Source organism: Gracilinanus agilis, chromosome 3 (assembly GCF_016433145.1).
Source record: "Gracilinanus agilis isolate LMUSP501 chromosome 3, AgileGrace, whole genome shotgun sequence".
Taxonomy (NCBI): Eukaryota; Metazoa; Chordata; class Mammalia; order Didelphimorphia; family Didelphidae; genus Gracilinanus; species Gracilinanus agilis.
Genome location: NC_058132.1, coordinates 111,648,075 through 111,672,391, shown reverse-complemented (window position 1 = coordinate 111,672,391; position 24,317 = coordinate 111,648,075). Strand labels below are relative to the sequence as shown.

The window sequence follows — 24,317 nt, the reverse complement described above, 5'->3', positions numbered from 1 at the left end:
AAGGATCCTGAAAAATGAGGTTTCTCTTGCTAAGCAAATAACTATCTCTTCAAAGAATGTTATGCTTCTTAAAATTACAAGATAGAAGGATTCTTAATTGGACAACTCTCAGAAATCTCATGATATTTCAAACAGGACACTTTACTACTCAGAAAAACCAAGCAGTGCTCCTTTTGAGAAAAGTAATTTCACACTGTATGCTAAAGAATCAATCCAGTGAGAGATGTCACAGGTCATTCTAATCCATTAAATGAAAACTTTAGTTCACAAGCCTTGCTGCTTTGTTTCTAAGCATTTTACTTAGGAAAACCAATACCAATAAGGCATTCATCCTTACTTGGTAGCTCTAAACTTATGACTCTTGATTTAGGGTGATAGCGTGGGCTCTTCCATTTTGAAAAAATTCCGTAGTTCTGTTGTCACTTCCAAAAAAATCTTTTATAACTACATACAATTTGCATTCTAGAGCATCTGAAGTTGAGTTCCTATCTTATAAACCCAAGATAGGGACATTTATTGTGTACCTGATGTGTCCTGCATACACCAATCTATTTTATTTCTCATATAAACAATGGATGAGATAACTAAAAGAATTATGCCACAAAGTAACCAAAATTAAGTTAAAATCACATATATGAAAATTAGATTTTTTTTAAATTGAAAGCCATTTAGAATACATTACACCAATGGATGAAAAGTCACTATATCCCTTCTCTCCCAAAGCCATTCAATTAAGATTGAATTCTCTCTGAATAAACTTCTTCATCCAAGCACATAGGTGCCGGCTATCTAACTGATACTATTAGAGCAGTGATGGACAAAGTACAGCCTGCCATCCAGATGCACCAACTCCCCCACCACCACTACCACACGCTACATTATTCCTAATCTGAAGAATACAATGAGTGGGATACAATACAATGAAACTTTGAAAGAGTTGCCTTAGAAACAGACTGACAGATGAGCATTTCCTATCCTTTGGGCCCCTCTTTAAAAAGTTTGCCCATCACTGTATTAGAGAGTGACCTGGGGCACCAGAGTTGTTAAGTGACTTGTCCAACGTTACAGTCAGTATGTGGCAAAGACAAGAAATGAACAGAGGTTTTCTGGACTTCTAAGTCCATTCTAAGAATTTACTTCTAAGGTCATTCTCTATCCATTACACCTATTCTATAACCTCACAGAAGATAAAAATGAATAAGCTTATTAAATAACCTATTTTTTTTTGTTTTCCTTCACTGTACTTTCAAGATATATCTTAATGTAAATGAAGAAATACTACAAAAGTATTTGCTTCTTTCAGTCAATAAAATTATATTATATTATGGATAAGTGAAATGATGGCCTGAAAGGATGTATCACAGAAACCATATGCTTTCTTTTAAGAAAAGCTATCAAAGGTAATTATTCACAAATAAATTTCAAATTCACGAGTAAATAAATCACTGCCCTGTGGCTTTCTACTTACAGCACTTAAAACTTCATCTCTGTGCCCTTCTACACCTCCAAATATTGCAACCAGTGTGTCTGTCTGGATGTTCCACAGTCTCAGAGCATGATCTAGTATAAATGCAAATAATTAAGATAAACCTTTAGCATTCATAGTTCTGGCTTTTCAATCCTATCTTACCTAATAACAGGCAAGAAAATCTTAAGCTACTTACCAAAATAATTTAGATTTGCCATACACTCTCCTTATACAGTTAAAGAATACTTGAAAAATAGGAATTAAGATTTTATGCTCAAAAACTTTTTCAAAATTTGTAGAGTAACACTGCTTTTCAATGTCATCATAAATTCTAAAGAATATGAATAAATTTAATCATAAGACCAATATCTAATGCTTATTTATTAAGCCCCAAGTTTATTTTTAAAGAAAGTTACTTATCAACTCAACTGTTTTGAAGTACAAAGGGAAGAATAAAGTTAAATCATGTTTGTGAGCCAAGATATTGTTTAATGCTCATAACTTATGAGAAGTTTCTTCAAACTTCTTAGATGTGCTGTTGGTATACTAGAAGAAATCGTGTATAGTCATTTTATTAGAAAATAGTAAAAATAATTACACTTCTTGTCATTTTAGATGTTCTTCATCACACGGTTATGCTTATATTAAAAAACAGATGGGAATAACAGGTATTAAAAGAGATCTGTAGTAAGCTGAAATTATAAATGGCAGATGCCATCACACACAGCTTTGTAGGATACTACTCTTCATATTCTAAAATCATAAAATTATTTCAAATACTTTAAATGTTTCATTTTCTTTTAATATGAATGCAAGAAAAGTACAATAATGCTCTAAGTCAGAGCATTAAAAAGATATTAGGGAATGTCAAGTCTATCTTTGATAGCAACAATGTTAAACAATGTGTATCAATAGTCAACTCATGTCTCATATCAGATTTCTATTACTAGAAGATCTCAAAATTAACATTATTGGCAAGCTTTCAAAATAATCCATTAAATTTTCAATTCACTTTGAAAATTTTCTTTGATAAAGTAAAAAAGTGTATTTTTTACTTTAGATATACAAATAGAGAGAAAGCTGGTTTGAAAAGTTGTGCTATTTAAAACAATTAAAACATAATCTGTGTTTCACACTGAAGTACATTTGAGCCCAGGCACTCTTGCCTGTCCACTCACCACTGCCAAGAGGGGAGGTGATGAAAAATGTATTTCTACTCCTTTTACTTCTCAGAGGTGGTGACATGTAGTACAGTTAGGAACTGGAGAGTCATAGAGGCCTAAGGCATGAAACATGCAAGCATGCTTCACATACATGTGTACTTTACATAACAAATTTCTAAAAAGTTGTTTGCAAATTGAATCATTTAAAATTCATTACAGTATTGTTTCACAAACACTTTTAATCTGTAGGTCAGTTGAGAAATGGGTCTATGAAAAGAACAGGCCACAGAAATGGAGAGAAAAGTGGGATGAAAATATACATGAGCATAGACTCTCAAGAGTATGAGTGACTCAGTTGTCTTAAGAAACAAGGGTTGTGAGTCACCAACTTCTATGAACCCATGATGAGTTTGAGTGGGTTCAGACTTAGGAAAAGAGACAAGGATCATTGGGAAGGAAAGTATAATCCCCTGAAAGTCTATAGTGCTAGAACTATGTACAATGCACTGTCTAATGACATTTTATGGAAAATCTTTTGTAAATCAGTCTAGATCATTCACTATTCTAGAAGTTTTGTAAATATATATTTTCAAAAATGTAAATCAGTCAGATTATCATAAGCAAGGCATATATATTATGCCTATATGTGAATTTAAAGGATTAAAAGGATCTTTGGTTAGCCAGTTTGTAAAACATAACTTTTTTGTTTTTATTCCCAACTGTTTTAATATTTCTAAGATTTTTTTGGTATAACTTTCTACCATAATTCCTGTTCAACTACTACTAAGAAGGATCTTGGCTTCATTCACATATAAGTAGGTCTTAGAAAAAAAGTTGCTTTTCTTACCTTTGCTTACTGACAAGAGAAGATTTGGATCTCTTGGATGAAACTTCAGTTCATTAATAGCATTTCCATGGCCAACATAGTGCTAAAATAAATTTTAAAGATATAGTTCATTCTCCTATGACAAACCCTCATCTCATAGCGCTATAAATCACTTTCATTTTAACTGACTTGGGTACTAAAATATCTTTCTGCTTACATGGGCTTCATGTGATCCTTTCTAAATCTGTGTCCAAGCACTTAAAACTGAGTGGAGCACAAAATTTTAAAAATCTGAGAGGGAAGACAAGAGGAAATTTTTAAAAGAAAGGAAAAAAAAGAAAAAACTGTACTTTGTTCTTCCTTTTCTTTAGTACACTTTTTTCCAGTCATGACAAAAATATGAAAGACTAAAAACTGGGAATCCTATGAAATTTCCATAACTAGATAAACATGTACTACACAAATAAAACACCCCTTTAAGAATGTAGAAATTCACTTCAACTATGTGTGTTAAATACAGTTTTAAATTACATTAGGCCTATAGACTCTTAGAAAAGTAAAATCATTCTACCCAAGGCCAAAATTTCACTAGTTACAAATTCTGCATGAGAAAGCTCCAATGAAAGGAAAATAAATTTATGTTTTTAACCTGCAGCTTACCTTTATGCATTGCATTGTTATAGGATTAATTATCCTAATTATGCCTCTAGATCCAGCCACAGCTAAGAGAGGATGGCTTGTATTGCTATCATAAGTCCATGCACAAGTATAAAAGTTTTCATCAGCCTAAGAAAAAGTACTGTTAAGGAACACAACTTTTAAAAACACCACTACTTCTAAACATACTTATCTATGAAAAAAGTATTATATATATTTTATTATTTGATTCAAATATACTAATATGTCATAGCTTTATGAGTACCTTTTATAAATACTAAAATCACTCAGTTAAGAGCATAAGGTTTAAAAGTAACAATGGTCCAAAAAAATCTAAACTAACCAAAAAAAGCACATTTCTCCCCCATCTAATTTCCTATTTCACCTTAGTTGCAAATGGTGCTAATGCTAACTTACGTAACTATTTGTATTAGTCAAATGTGTAATAATTAATAATAGCTAACATTCATAATGCTTTAAGATTTGAAAAGTGATTTATTTACACTAAAAGATATTCTTAGTGAAAATCTAATTTTTCTCCTGTTTTAGTCATTACCAGTATAGGGCTCCTACTTCAAACATTAGAATATGATCACCCAAAAGCCTTATTCTTTGTTATAAGAAGAATCTGAAGTATAGATTTGGCTGAGAATTTTTCAATTATAAAATGCTATGGTCAGAAGGAAGGTTTCAACAATTGTGGTAGAGACCTGAGGTTCTTCCAACTTCACTATGCCGATTATAGGATCTTTCTATGACCATTAATTATGTAGTCCTTTTTTCAAATATCTAATTAAGATTTAGGAAGTCAAAATTCAAACAGAAAAAGGAATGAATTTGGAGTCAGAGGACTTAGACTCAAAACTTGGTTTTGCTGTTTACTTCCTGGTGTTATTTTAACCTACCTAGGTCTGTTTCCTTACCTGTAAAATAAAAGTTCAATGACTTCAGCAATTCCTTCTAGCTCTAAATCTAGGCTAGAAACTTAAATTAAACATACAATCTGAGTTTGAGAATACTCCTCTAGATAAAACTCAAAGCCAGGAACAAAACTTTGAAATACTAGGTATTTTTGAAATCATCCTGCTTGTAATGCCAAAGTTTTTTTTGTTTTGGTTTGGTTTTTTTTGTCTTCATTTAAAGAAAGACTTTTCTTAAGATCACAAACAGCAAACCAGGAATATATACTGATTGATCCTTGGTGTGGCCTATAGATGAGACACCTAGTAAGCAATCTAAGGTAGTCTAAGGTTCCTTTCAACTCTAAAGCTATGCTTATATGTTCTCATCCATGATCTCATTATAGATGGAAAGGGTCATCTTTATATACTAAGGCCAACATTTAGCATATAAGTTGAAGGACTTGGGACGTATTTAGCCTGCAGAAGAGAAGGCTCAGGGAGGATGTGATGACTATCTTTAAAGTAGTTGAAGGGAAGAGGAATTAGGATTGGTCTATCTGGACACAGAAATTAAGAGACAAAGGCAGGAAATAGAAGTTGCGAAGACAAAAAGTTAGGCTAGATATCAGGAAAAACTTTGTTAACAAGAGATGTCTAAAACTAGAATGGACTAACTCAAAAGATGGTGGGATCTCCCTCCCTGGAAGTCTTTTAAGGATAGGAGAGACAACCACTTGTCAGGTATGTTATAGTGGAGGTTCTTTTAAGGAAGGGATTTGACTAGATTGTCCTTAAAGTCCTTTCAAACTCAAATTCTATAATTTTTACTGATTTTTAAAAATTATTTCATTGAATTAAGTATGATGGTGATGGCATGTTTCTAGCAGTACCAGATCTCAAATTATACTACAAAGCAGTAAATATTTGAACCATACAGTATTGGTTAAAAAAGAGAGGTCAATCAGCAGAAAATATTAGGTATATGACATACAGAAACAAATAAACACAATGGCATTTTTGACATATCCGAAGACATCAGTTACTAGGGAAAGGGCTCATTCAATAAAATTGGTAAGATCAGAACTGCTATTTAAATACAAATGCTAACATCAAAGTCTGAGAAATGATGCAAAATGTTTGTAATAAGATACAAAGAATTAATTGAATCTGAGGGTCAGATTAAATGTGAGGAGACATTTGGTTTCACATGTATAGTTTCATTCTTGGCAAACTGGATTCTCAATGTATAAATTTTCACACACTAAGAATAGAGGAGGTGCACCAGAACTAGAGCAATGGCAGCTGCAATTGAGGAAATGAGCGGTTGTAGCAGAAAGACCCCTGCCCTAAGAGTGAGGAGTCCTGGCACTAGGCAAGTGAAGCTCCCCAAACATTCCTATTGGTAAAACCTGTGGCTCTTCCTGCTCTCCCACTTTATGCTGTTGCTGCTCATTTTCCTGTTGCCCTAAAAGAATAAGCAGATAACTATTTAAAGGCTTGGCTTCTGTTTAAGGGATGGTTTTTTTAGCGTAATGATTAACAACTTAGAAGGAACCTAGTAGGTGCAATAGAAGAATTTCCAATAGCAGTGCAACTATCTTTTTGTTTTGCTATAAATCAATGGATCTTCTCATACCTCCAAGACACTATTTTGAAACTATGATCAAAGAGGGATTAATTCTTTGCTAAAATTGAGGCAGACATCCTTCAGTTCATGTTGCAATAACTTTTTTCAAATATTTAATGACTTTATGGTGGTTTAATAGAACAGAATTTTGCTCAATTATTTTATGTGTAGTTGATATTTAATAAAGAAAAAGAAATTAAAAAATATAACATCTTCATTCTGGAAAATTCCAAGGTAATATGATAACATGTTGAAATTACTATAACTACTGTCATTTTTTTAAAAAACTAACCCAGTGTTTTGATGTAATTTAAAAAAAAAATTGCCTTTCCAAAATAACTTGCTTTTAGTGTCGATTGATATTCAAGTGAAAAAAATCTTTCATAAAGTCCTACTGTCATTCCTTATCATGGTGCAGTGGTAAATATGGGTTCTTGAAAACTTTACCAGTTGGCACAGGCCTGACAAGTCTTATTATGCTGCAAATGCTTTGAGTAAGGTGCCAGGAGCAGACTGAGCTTAGTTTAACTATGAATTAGACCCAGAAATAAAAAGGAAATGAATAGAATGGATGGTTTTTATGGAAATTGCAATATTCTCATAAGGTCTCTAAGCTTCTCTCAGAAACAAAATACTATTGTTTTAATATTAATATTCTACCAATAGTAATAAATGGCTTTAAGTCATGGAACATTATAGTTTCCAAAGAATTAAGGATAAATAGTAGAGGGCAAACAAAAAGGTACATGGCTGGTATTTGCTGGCTATAATTAAATATACATGGAATAAGGAATTTCAAAGAATGACAGTAAAGGATATTATAAAAGAGCTGAATGTGCTGGTCCAAAGAAGATAACAAGGGAGAACCAGTGGAAAATCCCTGCATTCCACTGATATCCTCAAGATGTCAGGAGCAAGCAAGAAAAGTCTCTGTCATATTGCATGGTGCTCTAAGGGTGAACTTACCAAGGGACATATAGAATGGGCAAGGATAGATGGGCTTCAGTCTGAATTATTAATATCTACATTGATGAAAGCAAAGATTCACTTGAGTACTAAATATCTGAATACTTAAAAAACAAGGTAGTAATTAAAGTTTTTGAATAGTGAAAAACAATAAATGGGAGAATTCTGTAAATATTGTAACTTGAAAACAAATAATTTTGAATTTTCAAGGGCTACGTATTTATTATCTTTACCAATGGCTAATGTATAAGCATTAAACAAATCATATTGAAAAATCACCTTAAAACTCATGATGAAAAATGCTATACACCTCCAGAGAAATATCTGATGGAATCTGAATACAGATCATAGTATGCCTTTTAAAACCTCTTTATTTTTCTTTTTTGGTCTGTTTTCCTTCATAACATGACTAATCTAAATATGTTTTGCATGACTGCACATGTAAAACCTGTATCAAATTGCAAGAGGGAGGGAGAGAATTTGGAACTCAAAAAATTTAAAAATAAACGTTAAGATTTTACATGTTAACTGGAAAAAATATGTTAAAAATATTATCTATGAAGAAAAAAGAAAAAACACCTTAAAAATGACAAGTCATTAAAATTTATAAACCATATATAATGATTCACACTGTGAAAAAAGCTAAATTAATGCATTAATTTATTTACGTAATCAGTGCATAAAGATAGTCACAGACAAAAAAAAAAAACAAAAAAACTGGGCTGTGTAAAATCAAGGTGCTATCCAGTCCAGTATTCTACATGATTATTAAAAATGGACTTTCTTGTTGGAGGGCTAAAGATGCATTATTTGACATAAACGCAAGATATTCTATTATTTCCTTAATAATCCAGTAGTTTTTGTCCTTCATACATTTAACTTCTTTTTTGAACCCAGTACTATTTTCAGCTTATACTCCCTTCTTGGAGGTAATGACTTTTTAAAGTTCCTTACCTTTCAGCTTAAGTTATTACTTTGTTTTAAACTTAATTCTTTCAAGTTTCAAGGAATAACCCTTAAAATCTAATACACTATTTAGTGAATGTCTATTTACTTTTATCTATATCACTCTCAATTTTTAAAATCAGCTATATACCAAAAGCCACAACTTTCATCTTTCTAAATGGAAAAATCCTAGTTTTCAGACTTTTAAACACAGCAGTCATTGACTGCCCTCTCTTAATCATTTATAAAGTGTTTTTTTCCGTAATACCTCTCTAATTCAACTAAAATTTGGAAGCACACAAAAAAGAAACATGCACACTACTGAGTGTGTGGAAAAACCAAGTTTTTGTAAAAAAATGGAATGTTTCTGCTTTATTCCTAATGAATTTTCAATGATCAACATTTTGAAGGTCTTCTGGTAACAATATTAGAAACCAAAAGCTCCAAAAGTCTACAAATGATTCTTAGATTTCTTTCTTGAACTGAAATGTTTCATAGTCTACTTTTAGAGTAGGCACACCACATTTCCCTAAGTGGATTTGTCTGGAGTGAAACTCATATGCCACTTTTCTACCTACTCACTCAATCTCAAAAACTTTTGCTACAGTTTAGTTCCAGAACCATTTTACGTTTTTTTCCCCATAAGGATTTTTACTATTTAAGTAGGAAAATGGAAGTGTTTGCATAGTGGTAGTTCTCAAATTTTCTGGTCTCAAGACTTTAGACTTAAAAACTCTTGAGAAATCCCAAAAAAAGAGTTTATGTACAGCACATTTATCATGTTAGAAATTACAACCTTTTTTTCTAATTGTGAAAATAATATTCACCTCTGGAATCCCTTGAAAGACTCTGGGGGACCCCAAAATTACACTGAACTACACTTTAAGAGCCACTATTTTAGAGTGATTAAGCATAGCCATAAATGCTGTTTTATAGCTTTAAGAACTGTTAAAACTTCAAGGCAATCATCACTACTTAATAAGCCACACATTATTGATCTTAATACAGAACTCTATCATACCTAAGGCATTTTTTCACACCAATGCTAACTATATTAATGAACCTGCTGTTTTGAGTCCTCATGTAGGCCAAATTAAAATCAAGTAACAAGGCCAAAGAAAAATGTAATACTTTTAATCCTGCATGATCTCTTTTCCCTTCTAGCCTCCAGTTCTTCCTCTTTTCATTCCCTTACACAAACTACAAAAATAATGTTCCTAAGTCACAGGTGTGATCATATCTCTCTCCTACTCATCTTCTCACTTTTAACATCCTCTATTGCCTTTTAGATAAATATAAAGTTGAGAACAAAAAGCATAGCATTTTTCATCTTTGTGAACCCAACAACCAGCATATAGTAGGTACTTAGTAGAAAAGAATGTGATTATCAATCAAAAATTCAACTGATTCTTCTGAAGACTTTTCCAATTAATTCTATTTTCAATTTCTCTAACAATATCATCTCCTCAGCTTACTGATCTGGATAAACTTCAACTTAGAATCATGAAATGTCAGAGCTGGAAAAGACCCTACAGGCCATCTACCTATCACTACTTAACTCTAAGGCTATTATGCAGCAATCTTTTCTACATGAACATACATCCAAGTCTTAATCCAGCCTTTGACTTCCAATAGCTTTCAAGCTTTTCCTAAAGTATTTCCTTTAATACCTATCAAGTAGCCATATTGTATGATATGGATACTGTTATAAAAGTTTAGCGAAGGTAGACAAAGAGAACAGAAGAGTTGAATACATATGCTGAACTCAACTATCTATACTTACTAATGTGAGAATAACCTGAAATAGACAAATACACAAAATTTGGGAGTCAAAAAGGAATAAGGAAATCATTTTCCAGGGAGGAATAATATGAGCAATAGCTCATCTGATCATAAACTTTAGAACTGGAAGAGATATTATAAGAGGTTATTTAGTCCAAATTACTCATTTTACAGATAAGGAAATTGAAGCCCTGTGACTCCAAATTCAGAGTTTTTTTCCTCCATAACAAAGACAGGAATGAATGAGCTATGTTCAGTGACTGGAAGACCACCTGAGGGTTTATATAGGTGATTAAAGGGAGATAATGTTAGGCCAGGCAAGCAGAGGTAACTTACAGAGGGCTGTGAATACCACACTAAAGAATCTAGGATGATATTCAAATACTTTATCATGAATTATTAATGCCTTAGATCAGTGATAGCAAACCTTTTAGAGACCAAGTGCCATGCTGTGCCACCCACCCCAGACAGGAAGGAGAAAGCGCTCCCATTGGGCTGCAGTGCAGGTGAAGTGAAAAAATGTCTTTAGGCATGGTGGAGAGGGGGAAGAGAGCAGCAGCTCCACCCTGAGTCCCTCTGGCTTTCTAGTAATACTCTGGTAGATAATGGGTGCATGTGCACACAGAGAAGTTTCTGCGTGCCCTCTCTGGCATGAATGCCATAGGTTTGTCTGTCACCATGGCTCTAGATTATTTAAGAAGGATGGAGGCAACAGAAACTTTTTCAAAGCCTCCTGGATCCAATATTCACAATATTATTATTGACCATTTTCAATCAATCAACAAGCACTTATTAAACTCCTAATACAACCCAGGTACCTGCTAAATACTAAGGAAATAAAGACAAAACAAAACAGTTCCTACCTCTAAGGAGTTGGTAGCCATCAGGAAAAGAAATAAGTAAAAGAGTAAAATGGGTAGAAAATACAGATATTCTGAGTATTATGATAGTAACTAGTAAGGTAACACATTAGTTACTTTCTATAGGCTCTTCTCTAACCCACCCCCCAAAAAAACAAGAAAAAAGAATTATGAACTAGATTTAGAGTAATTACCAACTAGATAAGGCAGCAGCCCCAAAAGGCAACATCTTTATGAATGAACACTAGGGAAGTCTAAAACTTAAAATGCTAACTTTAAGCATTTTAGTCATTAGCCAATATATTTATTTGGCGTGGACTCTAGAACTTGTGTCTGGGTCCATCTTAAGGGTTTCTATCCCAATCCCCTGCATATACTATTGCAACACTCCTTCCCATGACCATTGACTCAACAATCACATGAAGTGGAGAGGGAGAGCTTCTAACTGGAGCTCGGCCCAAATTATAGACTTCCAAAACTGTAGAGCAGGGGTTGGCAACCTTTTTGGCCGTGAGAGCCATAAGTGCCACATTTTTTAAAATGTAATTTCGTGAGAGCCGTACAGTGCTCACAGTGCACACTCCTGTAACAGTGCGCGCTCTTGTAACAGCACCTGAAAAAAATTGACTTTATGGCTCCTACAGAAAGAGCCAGATATGGCTCGAGAGCCATACATTGCCGACCCCTGCTGTAGAGACTCTGCTTAAAAACCCTCCACACCTACGAAGAAGCACAAGACAATGATTCAACCTAGTCACAAGAAAAAAGGAGAATCAAGGGAGGGTTGGGATAGAGGAATCAGTGTGAGTGTGGCTACTTTAGGTCTAAATGGGAATTAAGCACAGAGACCTAAGTACCAAAGAGCACTCAGAAGGGAGACCTAGATTGATGAACCCTATATTCCTCAACATGGAAAGACTGAGGTGTGGGATGAGTGTGGCCATCAGCAAACTGGGATAAGTCAGAAATTTGGGCAACCAGTAAATATATAAAAAGCCTGAAACACCAAAGACTTAAGAGGAAAAACCCACTATTAAAATTCAGAACACAAGTAGATAAATCAACTAAGAGGATTCAAAAACCAGAAGGAAGGAAGAATACTAAGTCCTTAAAGAGATTAAATAATCTAATGCCTGATGAAATCCAGAATTCTGTGGACTCCCAAGAGAGAATAATAAAAAACTCTGGTAAGGCTCAAAACAGAAAAGAAATTCATAGAACAGGAACAAATATAGATTAGAATTTAAAATTCTCGAATTAGAATCTCTTGCCTCTGACAATGGCTACACCGTGGCAAAGTCACACTCTGATACTATTCCTCTTCTGTAAAATATAAATAAGGATACTCATAGTGCACCTGTCTCACTCACAGTGTTGTTGGGAAAAGAGCAAATGATAGAATGTTTGTAAAATCCTGTGCAAACTTTAAAACACTATACTAATGTCAGTTATGTTATGAATCTAGTAATACAGGGAACAATAAAGTTATGGAAGAAGAGCACAAAGAGAAATTAATGAAGATCAATGCAAATTTTAGAATATTAACTTAGAGCATTTTTTTTGCAAGGATGATGTCCTTATTTCAAGTCAATACACATATCCACAAAAAATATAATGTACTTTAGAGAAGGATACATCAGCATCCACATAAGACTGTAATAACCGGATTTCTCCTTGTGAGTGACATTCATATAGTGTAACCTGATGAAAACAAAATGAACAGCATGTTTAATCTTGATAAAGAAGTTTATTCTGTAAGTTTTAAAGAAGTCTATTTTAAGAAAACATATTAAAACACTATAAAAACCATTGCTTCAAAACAGAATCTCTATCAAGTCTTAAGTCAACAATTATAGTTTTACTTCACAATACATGTGATAAACAATAAGATTTTTCCCATCTTTCAAATACTTTTTATAAATCCTTATATAATTTGAAATTTGAATAATTCTGCTTTTATGCCAAATGGAAATAATCAGTAAACTTTCTGGTAGCAAATGATGAACATTAAGGATCTTAAGTATACTATCTCTAGAACAGGATGGACTAGCTGATAGATTAGTAACCTCAGAGTCAAGAATCTGTATTTAAATCCTACCTCAGGCATTTACTGTAGGACCCTGGAAAAGTCATTTAACCTTTCTTGTGACTCACTTTCACCACTTTATAGTATTCATAGTACCCAGTTTATAGGGTGATTGAAAGGATCAGAAGAGAGAATTATGTAAAACATTTTGCAAATCTGAAAGGGCCAATATTATTGGCCAATATTATTCAAGTTTTAAAATATGAGAACTTGACAAAGATCCTATATATAACTTATCACAGTTCTTTTAAACTCAGTGAGTTAGCCACATCTGTATTAAGTACATAAAAATAATGTACTCCTTTTTAAGATAACAGTTTAATTATGTCACAATACAATTCTATCCACTTTATTTTAGAACATATAAACAACAGAAACATCGATCATTTTAAACTAATTCCTTTCCTCTACTCATAACAACTAGCACCAGGATCTTTTTCTTTTTATCTCCCAAATATAGAACAGAGCCCATTTAATCATTAATTGATGGATTAAATTCCTTTGTAGGTTAAGCTTCGAAAAGGATAATTTTTAAAGATGCCTAGCAAAATACATGATCAGAAGTTGACTTTTGTCAGTAATGCAAGAGGCACCATGAAGTAGACAGACAGCTGGCCTGGAAAGCCTGGATTATAATTCTAGGTAAGTCACTTAACCTCTCAGTAATCTAGGCAACTTTCAAAGACAATTGCAATGTAGTTGCTAAGCTATGTGTAAAGGGAGTTTCCTTATAGGGAATTCCCTATACCAATTAAAAAACAGGCCTAGAATAAAAAAATTTCTATGATCAATTGAGCAGGGCACAATGTTTTATCCATCCTAGATTTTACAAAATGTTTTAAGTATCTTTAATATAAGTGATGACTATGTTTCCCACAAGCCAAAAGGTACTAAGTAGCCTCATTCTTTGCTTGAAACTATTTTGTCTCTGTATCCTTTTTAAGTTAAAAAGAGTTAGAAAACCAAAGGTAAAAACTGAAGTTGAAAAGGCATGCATCTTATTTGCAAAGCAGAATTTTTAAATGGCACTTCACCCCATATTATCAACTTTAGTGGTGAATCTTGGGAAAATATATAAATTCTGAAACTTATGTCAAGCAGGAAGAACCTAGAACAGGTATAATGAATGAAGCCTCAGCATCTATGCTAGAGGAATCCCCTTTAAAGGATGGCCAAGATCTTTTTGATATTGCAAAAAAATCTCCTTAGACAATAACCAAGAAGCATCTATCTTATATCAAGTTTCACTTTTTTAGAAAACAGTAAAGAATGAACCAAGAATAAAGTTGTCTATTAATATTTTTTTAAAGTAAACTCATACCTACTGAATAGACTTAAATAATGAGAAACATCCAAATCCATTCACTTAAGAGCTTTAGTGTTTTTATAACCAAACATAATAGTATCTTGCATGAGAAACTGGGAGAAATGTTTGACTAAGCAATTTTAATTTGAAAACTTTTGGTATGATTTATTCATGTTAAGGAATTTAAATGTCCAACTGTAGTTTTTTTTTTTAAATCTCAGATTATTTATACAAAATTCATTATTTCAGAACCATTGTACAAAACCATCAAAATGGAGTAAATTCCTTGAAGTCAAAGGTCATTTTGTTTGTCTTTGCATCCTCAGTGCCTAGCAAAAGATATTAATTTAATAAATGTTTAATGATTTAATAAACTTTTTAGTCATCTTAAAATCTTTAATATCTGAGCTGAAAAGAAAACATCTTTAACATTATACTCACTCTGTTGCTCCCTACAGTTGCAAAAACTAAGGGATCACCTTCCTTACTGTGCCAATTAAACTGTACTCCAAATAATGGTTGGTTGTGGTCTTCCTATAAGTGAAACAAATACCATTAGAAAAACTAATATAGTTTAGAAACCTAAAAGGTAAAAAAACGGTTATAAATTACCTTCCCCTTTAGAACTTAAATTTAATATTACACATTAATTGACCTGATGAAAAACAGCAAGTATTTTAACTATATACCAATCTTACACATTTCTAAATAGTGGGTAGATTAATAGAATTAAAATATTCAAAACCTCAAAATATGCAATGGCTAACACTTATACATTTATCCAAAATACCTGAATATAGCTTATATATTTGGACCTAAGTTCGAAAGACATCTAAAAATAATATTTTCAACTGCATAAACTGGGTACTTTTTTTTTTTTAAAGAATATTTTCCCATGGTTACATGATTCATGATCTATGATCTTCCCCCAATCCTGAAGCTGACAATTTCACTGGGTTATATATGTATCATTTGTTTAAAATCTGTTTCCATGTTATTCATATTTGCAGTAGTCATCCTTTAACATCAAAACCCTGACCATATCCCTGTCGAATTATGTGTTTGATCATATATTTTTCTAATGCATTTCTGTTTCCACAGTTCTTTCTCTGGATGTGGATAGCATTCTTTCTCCTAAGTTCCTCTGGATTGTCCTGGGTCATTGCATTGTTGCTAGTAGAAGTCTGTTACATTCAATTGTACCAAAACTGGTTACCAAAATTTATCATATTACATTTTTCAGATTGTAGAGTAGCACCTATTTTCTCTTTTCTCTTGTAGAATAAAAATCTAAAACAATTCATAGATTTCTGGTGGCCATGAGCTACCAAAATTAACAATTTTGAGATTAGGAATTAAGAAACACATATATGACCAAAAAAAGGTTTACTTCAAAAGAATCATTACTTTCACGAAAACAAAACAGAAGACTTAAGTGCATGTAAAAGGAAAAAAAAGGGTTATCAACTTGATTCACAAAAGCTTTGTGGGGAATTAGGAGTTTACTGGCAATATAAAAGTTAGTTTTCTCCTATTCATTTTCAGGGTGCTTAAAACAGTAAATTTTTGTGCCACTTCATAAAGAGAAACTCAACTTTCATTTCTTGTCATCTGGAAAGCAGCCATTTTAGTTTCCTAAGCACTTAAATATTAACTAAAAGAACCTAAATAAACAGCAAAAAATAATTTTCAGAACTGCCATGTTTATAATAACACGTAGAACAAAGCATAATGATCATTTTAATGAAACAACTTAGTCATTCCATTTAGAAATTATACTTCCAAAGAAAAGTAGTTTCCAAAAAAATTAGTCACCATAAATTTTTATACTCTTGCCCTAAGTATATTAATTAGATACTAAGAAATTAAAGCTAACCTAGGTTTTAGCTTCATAAATTTATATAATTTAAACTATTAAAGGGGAAAAGAAGAGGGAAAAAGTACACAGAATTTAACCTGAAAAAGTTAAAGGAAAATTCTATTGCCATGCTGATGACAAAAATTTGGTCAGCCTGAGTATAATAAAAATACCATCTATTCCTACAAAAAGAAGCATTTGAAAATAATTGAAATTGAAATTCTACCTTGCCCTTTAAAAACATACAGACGCGTACATCAGAAATCAATGAAAAAATAAAATTCTATACAAATTACGCCATGGTTTAATGTAGGCTGACTCAAAATTAATGGATCATGGTCAGTCTTTTCAATTAGCTGGTGCCAGCAAGTAGGGTTTTCAAAAAATAAAACATCTTATTAAAAGAAGGAAACGGCCATTCTGAGATAACATTCTAATAAATGCAGCCTAAGCTAGAAAATACGCATTTTATTTTCAAAGTAATCTTACTTTGATAGGATGCTTTGAATCTAAAACATTAATCGTTACAAAATAATTTTCAAATCTATAATTCAAACTCATAAGGCTGTACTTTTCTTCCACATACCTTGAGACTATTTACACATTTGAAAGAGTATTTGCACTTCTTTGACTTCCATTTTCCCTTTCCCCAACTCTTCCTTCCAGGGGCATTTGGGGTATTTGTTGGAGTATCAGGTCTTTCAGTGTTAGGGCCACTTTCTATACTGATAGCATCATCCTGCAAAAGCAAATTAGGAAATATAACTAAAAACTATAGCACTGTATTTAGAAGCAAATGTTATTTCGTTTTTGTTGTGGGGCTAATCATTCTTAATTCTTCTTAAAGAAATAATTCATTAGCAAGGTTTGCAAAAAGGGAAAGAGATCTCAAATTAAGTTTAAAATTTGCCCAACCATATGAGTGGAAAAGGCAGTCCAAGATAATGCAAAGGTAGGTACTGGGAGTCAGGAGACCTGGCCATGCTCTAGCCCCAATTCAGTCTTTTAGGTAAGTCATCTAACTTTTCCTTATCAAACTCTCTATATATAAAATGAATAAAATAATCTAGACTCATATTTCCCAATTCAATCAAATAGCAAACCAGTAAAATAGCTAAAATTTCTACCTAATATTTCTCTATAGCCACAACTCAGGATTAGGGGGTTAAAAACAAAGAATCAAAGACACCAGGAGTGGAAGACAAACACAAGAAGAAAAATAGGAGTTAGTTGTAAAAATTCAGTCTTTAAGTCCTATAGATGGTTATTAAGTCTTTGGTAAAAAGCTGCTACAGTTATAGTTCATAGGCTTATACTTCAGAAACATATTTATGACTGAAGCCTACACTGAGTACTCCTGGTGTAACTTTCTCAAATTAGGATGGGTGAATATAAAGAATGTATCAGATATGGGAATAATAAAATTCCCGAAGTGTGGTTAACAAGGTAACATCTCTTCTAATTTCTTAAATTTTCCTTCGAGCTCTTCTTTAAGTGATTCAAGCTTTACAGAAATCCTTGGTGATTAGAGCTCATGTATATTTATTTTGAGGGAAAAAAGAGTGAAAGAACATTAAGAAAAATGAAAAAGCTCTGATGGCATTCTGGAAGCATTCAAAACTAAGTAAAATCTGCATACCCTTAAAGATTGGGGTTTGATTAGACATTGAGTAGTAGTCTTCCTTCTAGAACAAACTTAAAGTCTCCCCAGAAAGATTTCTCCCTTTTCTTTAATCTATAGAGGTAGCTTCCTAACTGCCCTTGATATCATAGTCCAATGTCTTAAAAATCTTAATCACTATTAAGTTCTTCATAACATCTGAGTTTGTTCTTTGTGATACAATTTAAGCTAATTTTGTTTCAAACTTTCTCAGTATAATTAAGCTAAAGCTTCTTTTCTCTAAATTAAAACCACTGAAAATTTCCCTCTGGTGATCCTAAAATTGAGATTCCCAAAGTTGCTTTTGTGAGATTCACAACACTATATCCCCCAATTAAATGGCTATCATGAAATACTCAAGATAAAACTAATTTTAACTTAAATATATGCTATACAAGCATCTTTTTCCCCCAATGATGCAACTCATAGGATATTAAATATATAACATGTTTCATTTTGGACACCCTAATTCTAGGAGAAAAAAATAAAAATAAAGTTTATTCTTTAGAAGGGGATGAAATTTGAAATTTTCAAGTTAGGTACATAAGATAAAATAAATGATACTCTTCCCTGAATATTCCCCCCTTCTTTCATTTTCATATATCTAAAACCTATCATACTAGTCTCTAAATTCTGAGGGTTGGACTCTTGGGCAAGGGCCTACAATAACAAAAGCTAATATCTCATTAATGACTATATATTAAGTAAGCAAACATACCTTTTCTAGACTTGATAAATAATACTTCTCACATATACATGTTTTTCTACTATTTTTCAAATGTATGTTGATGCTGTTGTAAAAATACAAATACATTTAAAGTGTTACTGAACTCATACATAATGACAAATAGCACCTATCTTCTGCAACAACTACTATACTGAGGAGTGTCGGTGAAACTTTTTTACATTGACAGGTGCCCAATACTCAGAAGGATTAGAAACCACTGAGAAATAGGATTTGTCAGAAATTTCTTTGGCTAAAATATCCTGTAATTAGTAGCTTGGCAATTTATAGAACCCCCTCCCCCTCTGCTATTTGTTGTGTCTCTAAAAATCCATTTTTCTTCTAGTTAAGTCAAAATCAGAATCATAGATCTAGAGATTGAGTGGCTCTCAAAAGTTTAAAGACCTGCTCAGTCACTATCTACTGCATGAAACCTTTCTTGATCTCCCTACTGCTAGTTCCTTCCCTCCCAAACAACCTTGTATTTAACTACTATAACTTTTATTAACTTTACATGTATATATATATAAATATATATACACACTGTATATTTTGCATATACTTGCCTCTGTCACTAAAATGTATTCAATGCGAATATGAATGGTTTAACTTTCTGTGTACTTGTATTGCCAAATAGTACATCGAGTGCCTAACACACATAGGCTCTTAATACTTGCTGATATTGATAATTTAATCCCTTCATTTTACAGATGAGGAAAACTGAAGCCCAAAGAGGTTATAAATTCATCCAAGGTCACACAAAAAATAGCAGAAAAAGAACATGCATAATTAACCCAACATCTTTTATTTCTCTATAAGGCAGTAGTCAACTTGATTATTTTTATTTGTTTCTATAATCTTGACTTTTCAGTAGAAAAAGACATAGATTTGAGACAAATATAAAACATTTCATATTTATTAATATTTATTCAGGATCTTTTATATATGTCAGTTGTCAGGGATAAAACAACTTCAAGGAACTTACTTTCTATTCAGTGGAAACAACAGTGACATAAATAATAAATGGATGGGGTAAATTAGGAATGGCTTCTTGAAAGAGGTAGTGCTGGGGCCCTGAGGCTTAAAGGAAGTTATGGGATCCAAATAGCAGATTTGAGCTAAAAGAGCATTGTCCAGGCATAAAGCACAATCTATGGCCAGAGAAAGAATGTTAGATATAAGGAATAATCAACTAGACCAATTTACCTGGAATATGGAGCACTTTGGGGGTGGGGGTAATGTGTAATCAAACTGTTTGGATGGATTAGAAGCAGATTCAAAAAAGCTTTAAATGTTAAATAGAAAGGTCTGTATTTTATCCCAGAGGTAATAACCTTTTAGAACAAGAAAATGATGTGGTGATATCTACACTTCATGTTCATGCAGAACATGAATTTCACCTCTTTGAATTCATTTTATACTCCTAATCAAACATTTACCAAGTCCTTAGTATACTAGTAGCCAACGTACTGGGAAAATATAGAAGTAGCTGTACAATAGTTTCCACCAACAATTTTTTGAATAGCATATGGATGGCTGTGAAAATGTTATTCTCATTTCACAGATAAAGAAACTGAGGAACAGAGTCATTAAGACATTTCTTTCTAAAACTTATCACTGTTTTTAAACAAGAACTTGGTCTATAATCTAGGCTCTTAATTCTCAGTGCTTTGCTTTCTACCACTAAACCAAGATACTGTTTTTTTTTTTAATGTTTCTCCTATCTTACTAAAGCTAAAAGATTACAGATTAAATAGATTAGTTCTGGCTTTCCTTTGAGGCAACTGTCATCAGATTTCTATTCTTTCTATTATTTCTGGCATTTTTTTTCTTACTCTTCAGCACTGTATTTTTAATCAACTAAGAATTATAAAATTATTTCATTTCTTTTGACTCTTCACTCATACTTCTATTATTCTTTCCCCTAACCTATCTCCCTAACATACAGCTTTTCTTTTCTTTCAAACCTGCTAGGTTTGATTCTAATATTGACAAGATGACTTCGATTTAACTTAAGTTTTAAATTATGCATCAACACTGTCTTCTTTAAAAAGATTAGCATAAAGCAAAAAGAAGAGTCAGTAATCTTTTACTAATTATTCACATGTACAATAAGAATATTGAGTCTAAAATAAAAAGTATTCATCTACAAATCGCATGCTTTACTGTCAAAGAAGAGTTGGAGAGCTAGAAGCAGAGAACTTAAGATTTGAGTCCAAGTTCTATTGTGTATACATTTTTCTGTGATTTTAAAGAAGCCATTTAATCTCGTTCTTTCATCTATAAAATAAGGGAAATGGACTAACTGACCTTGGAACCCCTTTATAGCACTAAATCTGTGGCCCTCATTTGTATGTAATCAAGAACATTAGAATATCAGCAATAGAATCCTAAAACCACAAAAGCACAAAACAGGTTGCTAGAACAAAAGAAAACAACAGGATCAAAGGAATGCAGAACTGGAAACAAGTACCAAAAATAATTCCATATCAAAAGATCAAAACAAATTTAAAAACAGGAATGTTTTAGTAGAAATCCCTAAAGAATTTCATGGCTACCTTTGACCATAAATAACTTTTTAAGTTTTCAAAATAAACAAAACATAGCTAAGCCTTCCAGAAATACAAAAATCAAGTAAGTATCCTAGGATAATATTGAATTCATTCACTGTTTTTCAGCCTTCCATCTTCAATGCTATTGTCAAGTAGCACTTATCAAGATAGTCTGCCATAAAAAAACGCTTTATAATGTTAGTTAACAGGGAGCCACTAAAGTTTAAAGGGCAAGAAAGTCAGACCTGCATTTTGTATGGAACTTCTAAATAAATTTCACATAAATTTCACTAATTTTTACCCAGAAAAATCAAATGTTTACCCAGCACCCAATATGGGTCAAGGTTGGAGGAGAATATAAAAGTAGTAGTATAAGAAATGGTTTTTCCTTATAATCTCATACTATCGCCATAGCTGTGTAGTTTTATTCCCATTTTGCTGATGAAACTGAAGAACTGAGATTAAATAATTTATTTCTAAAAATAATCACTGGTTCCTTAAAATAGAAACAAGTCTAGAATCAAAAAGTACCAAATTCTGAATTGGGGTGCTACACAACCATATACTACACTTAAAAAACACAATGCTAAAGACTCCCAAAATTTTGCTATGTACATTTTTATATTGTTAATTATTTTTAAAATTTTAAGTCTGAATGCTTTCATGAATGTGACCTATAAAAAATAAAACCTGGGACTGACTTAAAATACTTAAAGACACTACCTATGAACTTCTGAAAAATCAGTTACTTTAAAATAAACACCAAAATGACTTCAAGACATAGTTCACTATAGACAAATTGAGTAAAATAGAGAGAGGGTCTGTCCTGTGATTTCCCTAGCACCAGGAATATTCAGGTGAAGAAACTCCATTTACCAAGGCTGGCACCTTTTCCAAGATTTACTTTGAGAACTGCCTAGAGCACTAAGAAGTTAAGTAATTTGCCTAGGCTTACACAGTTAATGGATAGTCAAGAATTGGTTTTGAGGCTGGCTCTCTATCCACAATTACAAGGAAAAACTCATTTATCTCCTTGATTAAGTTAGGGTTCATAGCTTCTTAAAGACCACCTATTTCCTCCAGTGACCTATTGAAGGTTCCAGATTTCTTTTTCACAGCATTCCTTATTACTCAGATTTAAATGATTCTTCTTTCCTTCTGTTCAGGGTGAGGAATGGAAAAAGGGATGAATCAGGACATGGGTTGAAGTCTCAGTGTAATCTTATGCAAATCATTGTCTCTTTTATGGCCTCAGTTTCCTCAACTGTCAAAGGAAGGGGCTGGATTAAATTAATTCTAAGGTCCCTTCAATCAAAAAATATTTATTGAGCACCTTACATGTGCCAGGCAGTGTGCTAGCTGTTGGGACACAAAGGTAAAAATTAAAATCTCTTTTCTCAGTGTATATAATCTAGCTAATACAAGTGTAGACATTCATATATGCATGTATAAGTATATGCACATGTTATGTGCATATACATACCTATCTGTGTGCAAATGGATTAAGGAGTAAATTTTGGAAATCAAGGGTCAAGAAACTGTGTTGGGAGTCAACTGTTTAGGTAAAGGTTTTGTGTAGGTTGCACTTGAGCTCTGGTGAAAAGTGAAGGATCCTAAGAGATAGAGGTGAGAATATATTCCAGAAATGAGAGACAGTCAGTGCAAAACTAGGGGCAAAAGATAAGAGAGCAATGGTGCGAAGAAAAGAATTGATATTAAAAGTTGGAAGGGATGATGAGGATACCACCTGCTAGGGACAGAAACTTTAATTCGTGGAGAAAAATGTTTCTCAAAGCTGGAAGGGATGGTTGGGGTGCTACCTAACACTGACTCTCTTTAAGTTTAAATAAACTTTTCTACAGTTCAGATCTTCTATGATTTGTTCTCTGTATCCAGATACCCTCAATAAGCCAAGTCCCTTCAATTCGTTGCGCTCCAGTTTCTTCAACTGTTAAGTGCAGGTGAAGGGCGAAGTTCTAGGTGGGATGAACGACCTGTCAAGTCCACGCCAAGCTCCACTTCTCGCCTCGAACACAAGTGCCGTATCCCCCACACTCCCCTCCGTGGTACCCATAAGCCGCATGCCCACGCTTGAACATCCTGCCCTCTTTACACAACCCGGTACGACCTGGGGCATTCCACATGCTTCCTCCATCCTGGAGGGGGGAGGGAGGAGGGAGCTGGTAACTCAGGTGAAGTTGCTTGCCCTCCCAATCCTCCCCTTCGAAAGAAGTACTTCCCAAAGAGACCCGGGGGGTAGGGAGAAACAAGTCGTCAGTCTCCTCTCCAAATACTCCGGCCCGCGCCACCCCGCAACCGTGAGGAAGTACAACTCCCCCACACACTCCCCGCTTTTCCCGACGCCCCCTCCCCGCAGTCCAGAGGCTCTTCCTCTTTGGCTGACGGCCGCAACCCCGCGGGATGACACTCGTCCCGCGCGGACATTGGGGCCACGAAGGAGCCTGAATGAAAGGCTTCCCTGTAGGCTCGGTCTACCCTGATCCCCAAACCCGCGCCGGGAGGCGGAAGCCACTCACGTTCTCGTCTCCGGACAGGTCCGGGTTGCTGTTCTCGTCGCTGCTCAGCTTTTGCTTCTTGGCCGCAGGCATGTCGCTTCCCGCCGGCGCTGTAGAGACTTCCCTATCGGACATGTTCCTGCGCCTCCCTCCGGGCTCCTGCCGCCTCGGCCGCGGCCTCCGCCACACCGCCGTCAAGCAAGCCCGGCCCGCGCCGGCCGCAAAGCCGCCACTGCCGCCTCCTCCTCCTCCTCCTCCTCCACCACTACCGCCTCCTCCGGCCCCCCCACCGTCGCAAACCGCGCCCAGCCGCCGAGGCGGGCGGGCGTGCGGCCCCGCCACACTGCTGAAAAAGGGGCGCGCGCTTGCGCGCGCCCGCCCGCGCGGCCTCCGCTCCCCCTCCCCTCGCGGCTCCCCCC

The 24,317-nt window shown here is 34.1% G+C and overlaps 1 protein-coding gene across 2 annotated transcripts in view; it reads right to left on the bottom strand.

Annotated features, from left to right (window-relative positions):
* EED (embryonic ectoderm development) overlaps positions 1-24,133 on the bottom strand; it is a 32,454-nt gene extending 8,321 nt beyond the window's left edge. Inside the window, exons 1-7 of one of the 2 annotated variants that reach the window (XM_044666020.1) lie at positions 23,920-24,133; positions 17,033-17,185; positions 15,030-15,122; positions 12,832-12,897; positions 4,118-4,243; positions 3,479-3,560; positions 1,469-1,560 (exon numbers count right to left, since the gene is read on the bottom strand). In XM_044666020.1, coding sequence (XP_044521955.1) covers positions 1,469-1,560; positions 3,479-3,560; positions 4,118-4,243; positions 12,832-12,897; positions 15,030-15,122; positions 17,033-17,185; positions 23,920-24,033 — 726 coding nt within the window. In that variant the 5' untranslated portion in view covers positions 24,034-24,133. The remainder of the gene's footprint in view (positions 1-1,468; positions 1,561-3,478; positions 3,561-4,117; positions 4,244-12,831; positions 12,898-15,029; positions 15,123-17,032; positions 17,186-23,919) is intronic. The other variant, XM_044666019.1, reaches the window with a different exon arrangement.
* Positions 24,134-24,317: the final 184 nt, after the last annotated feature.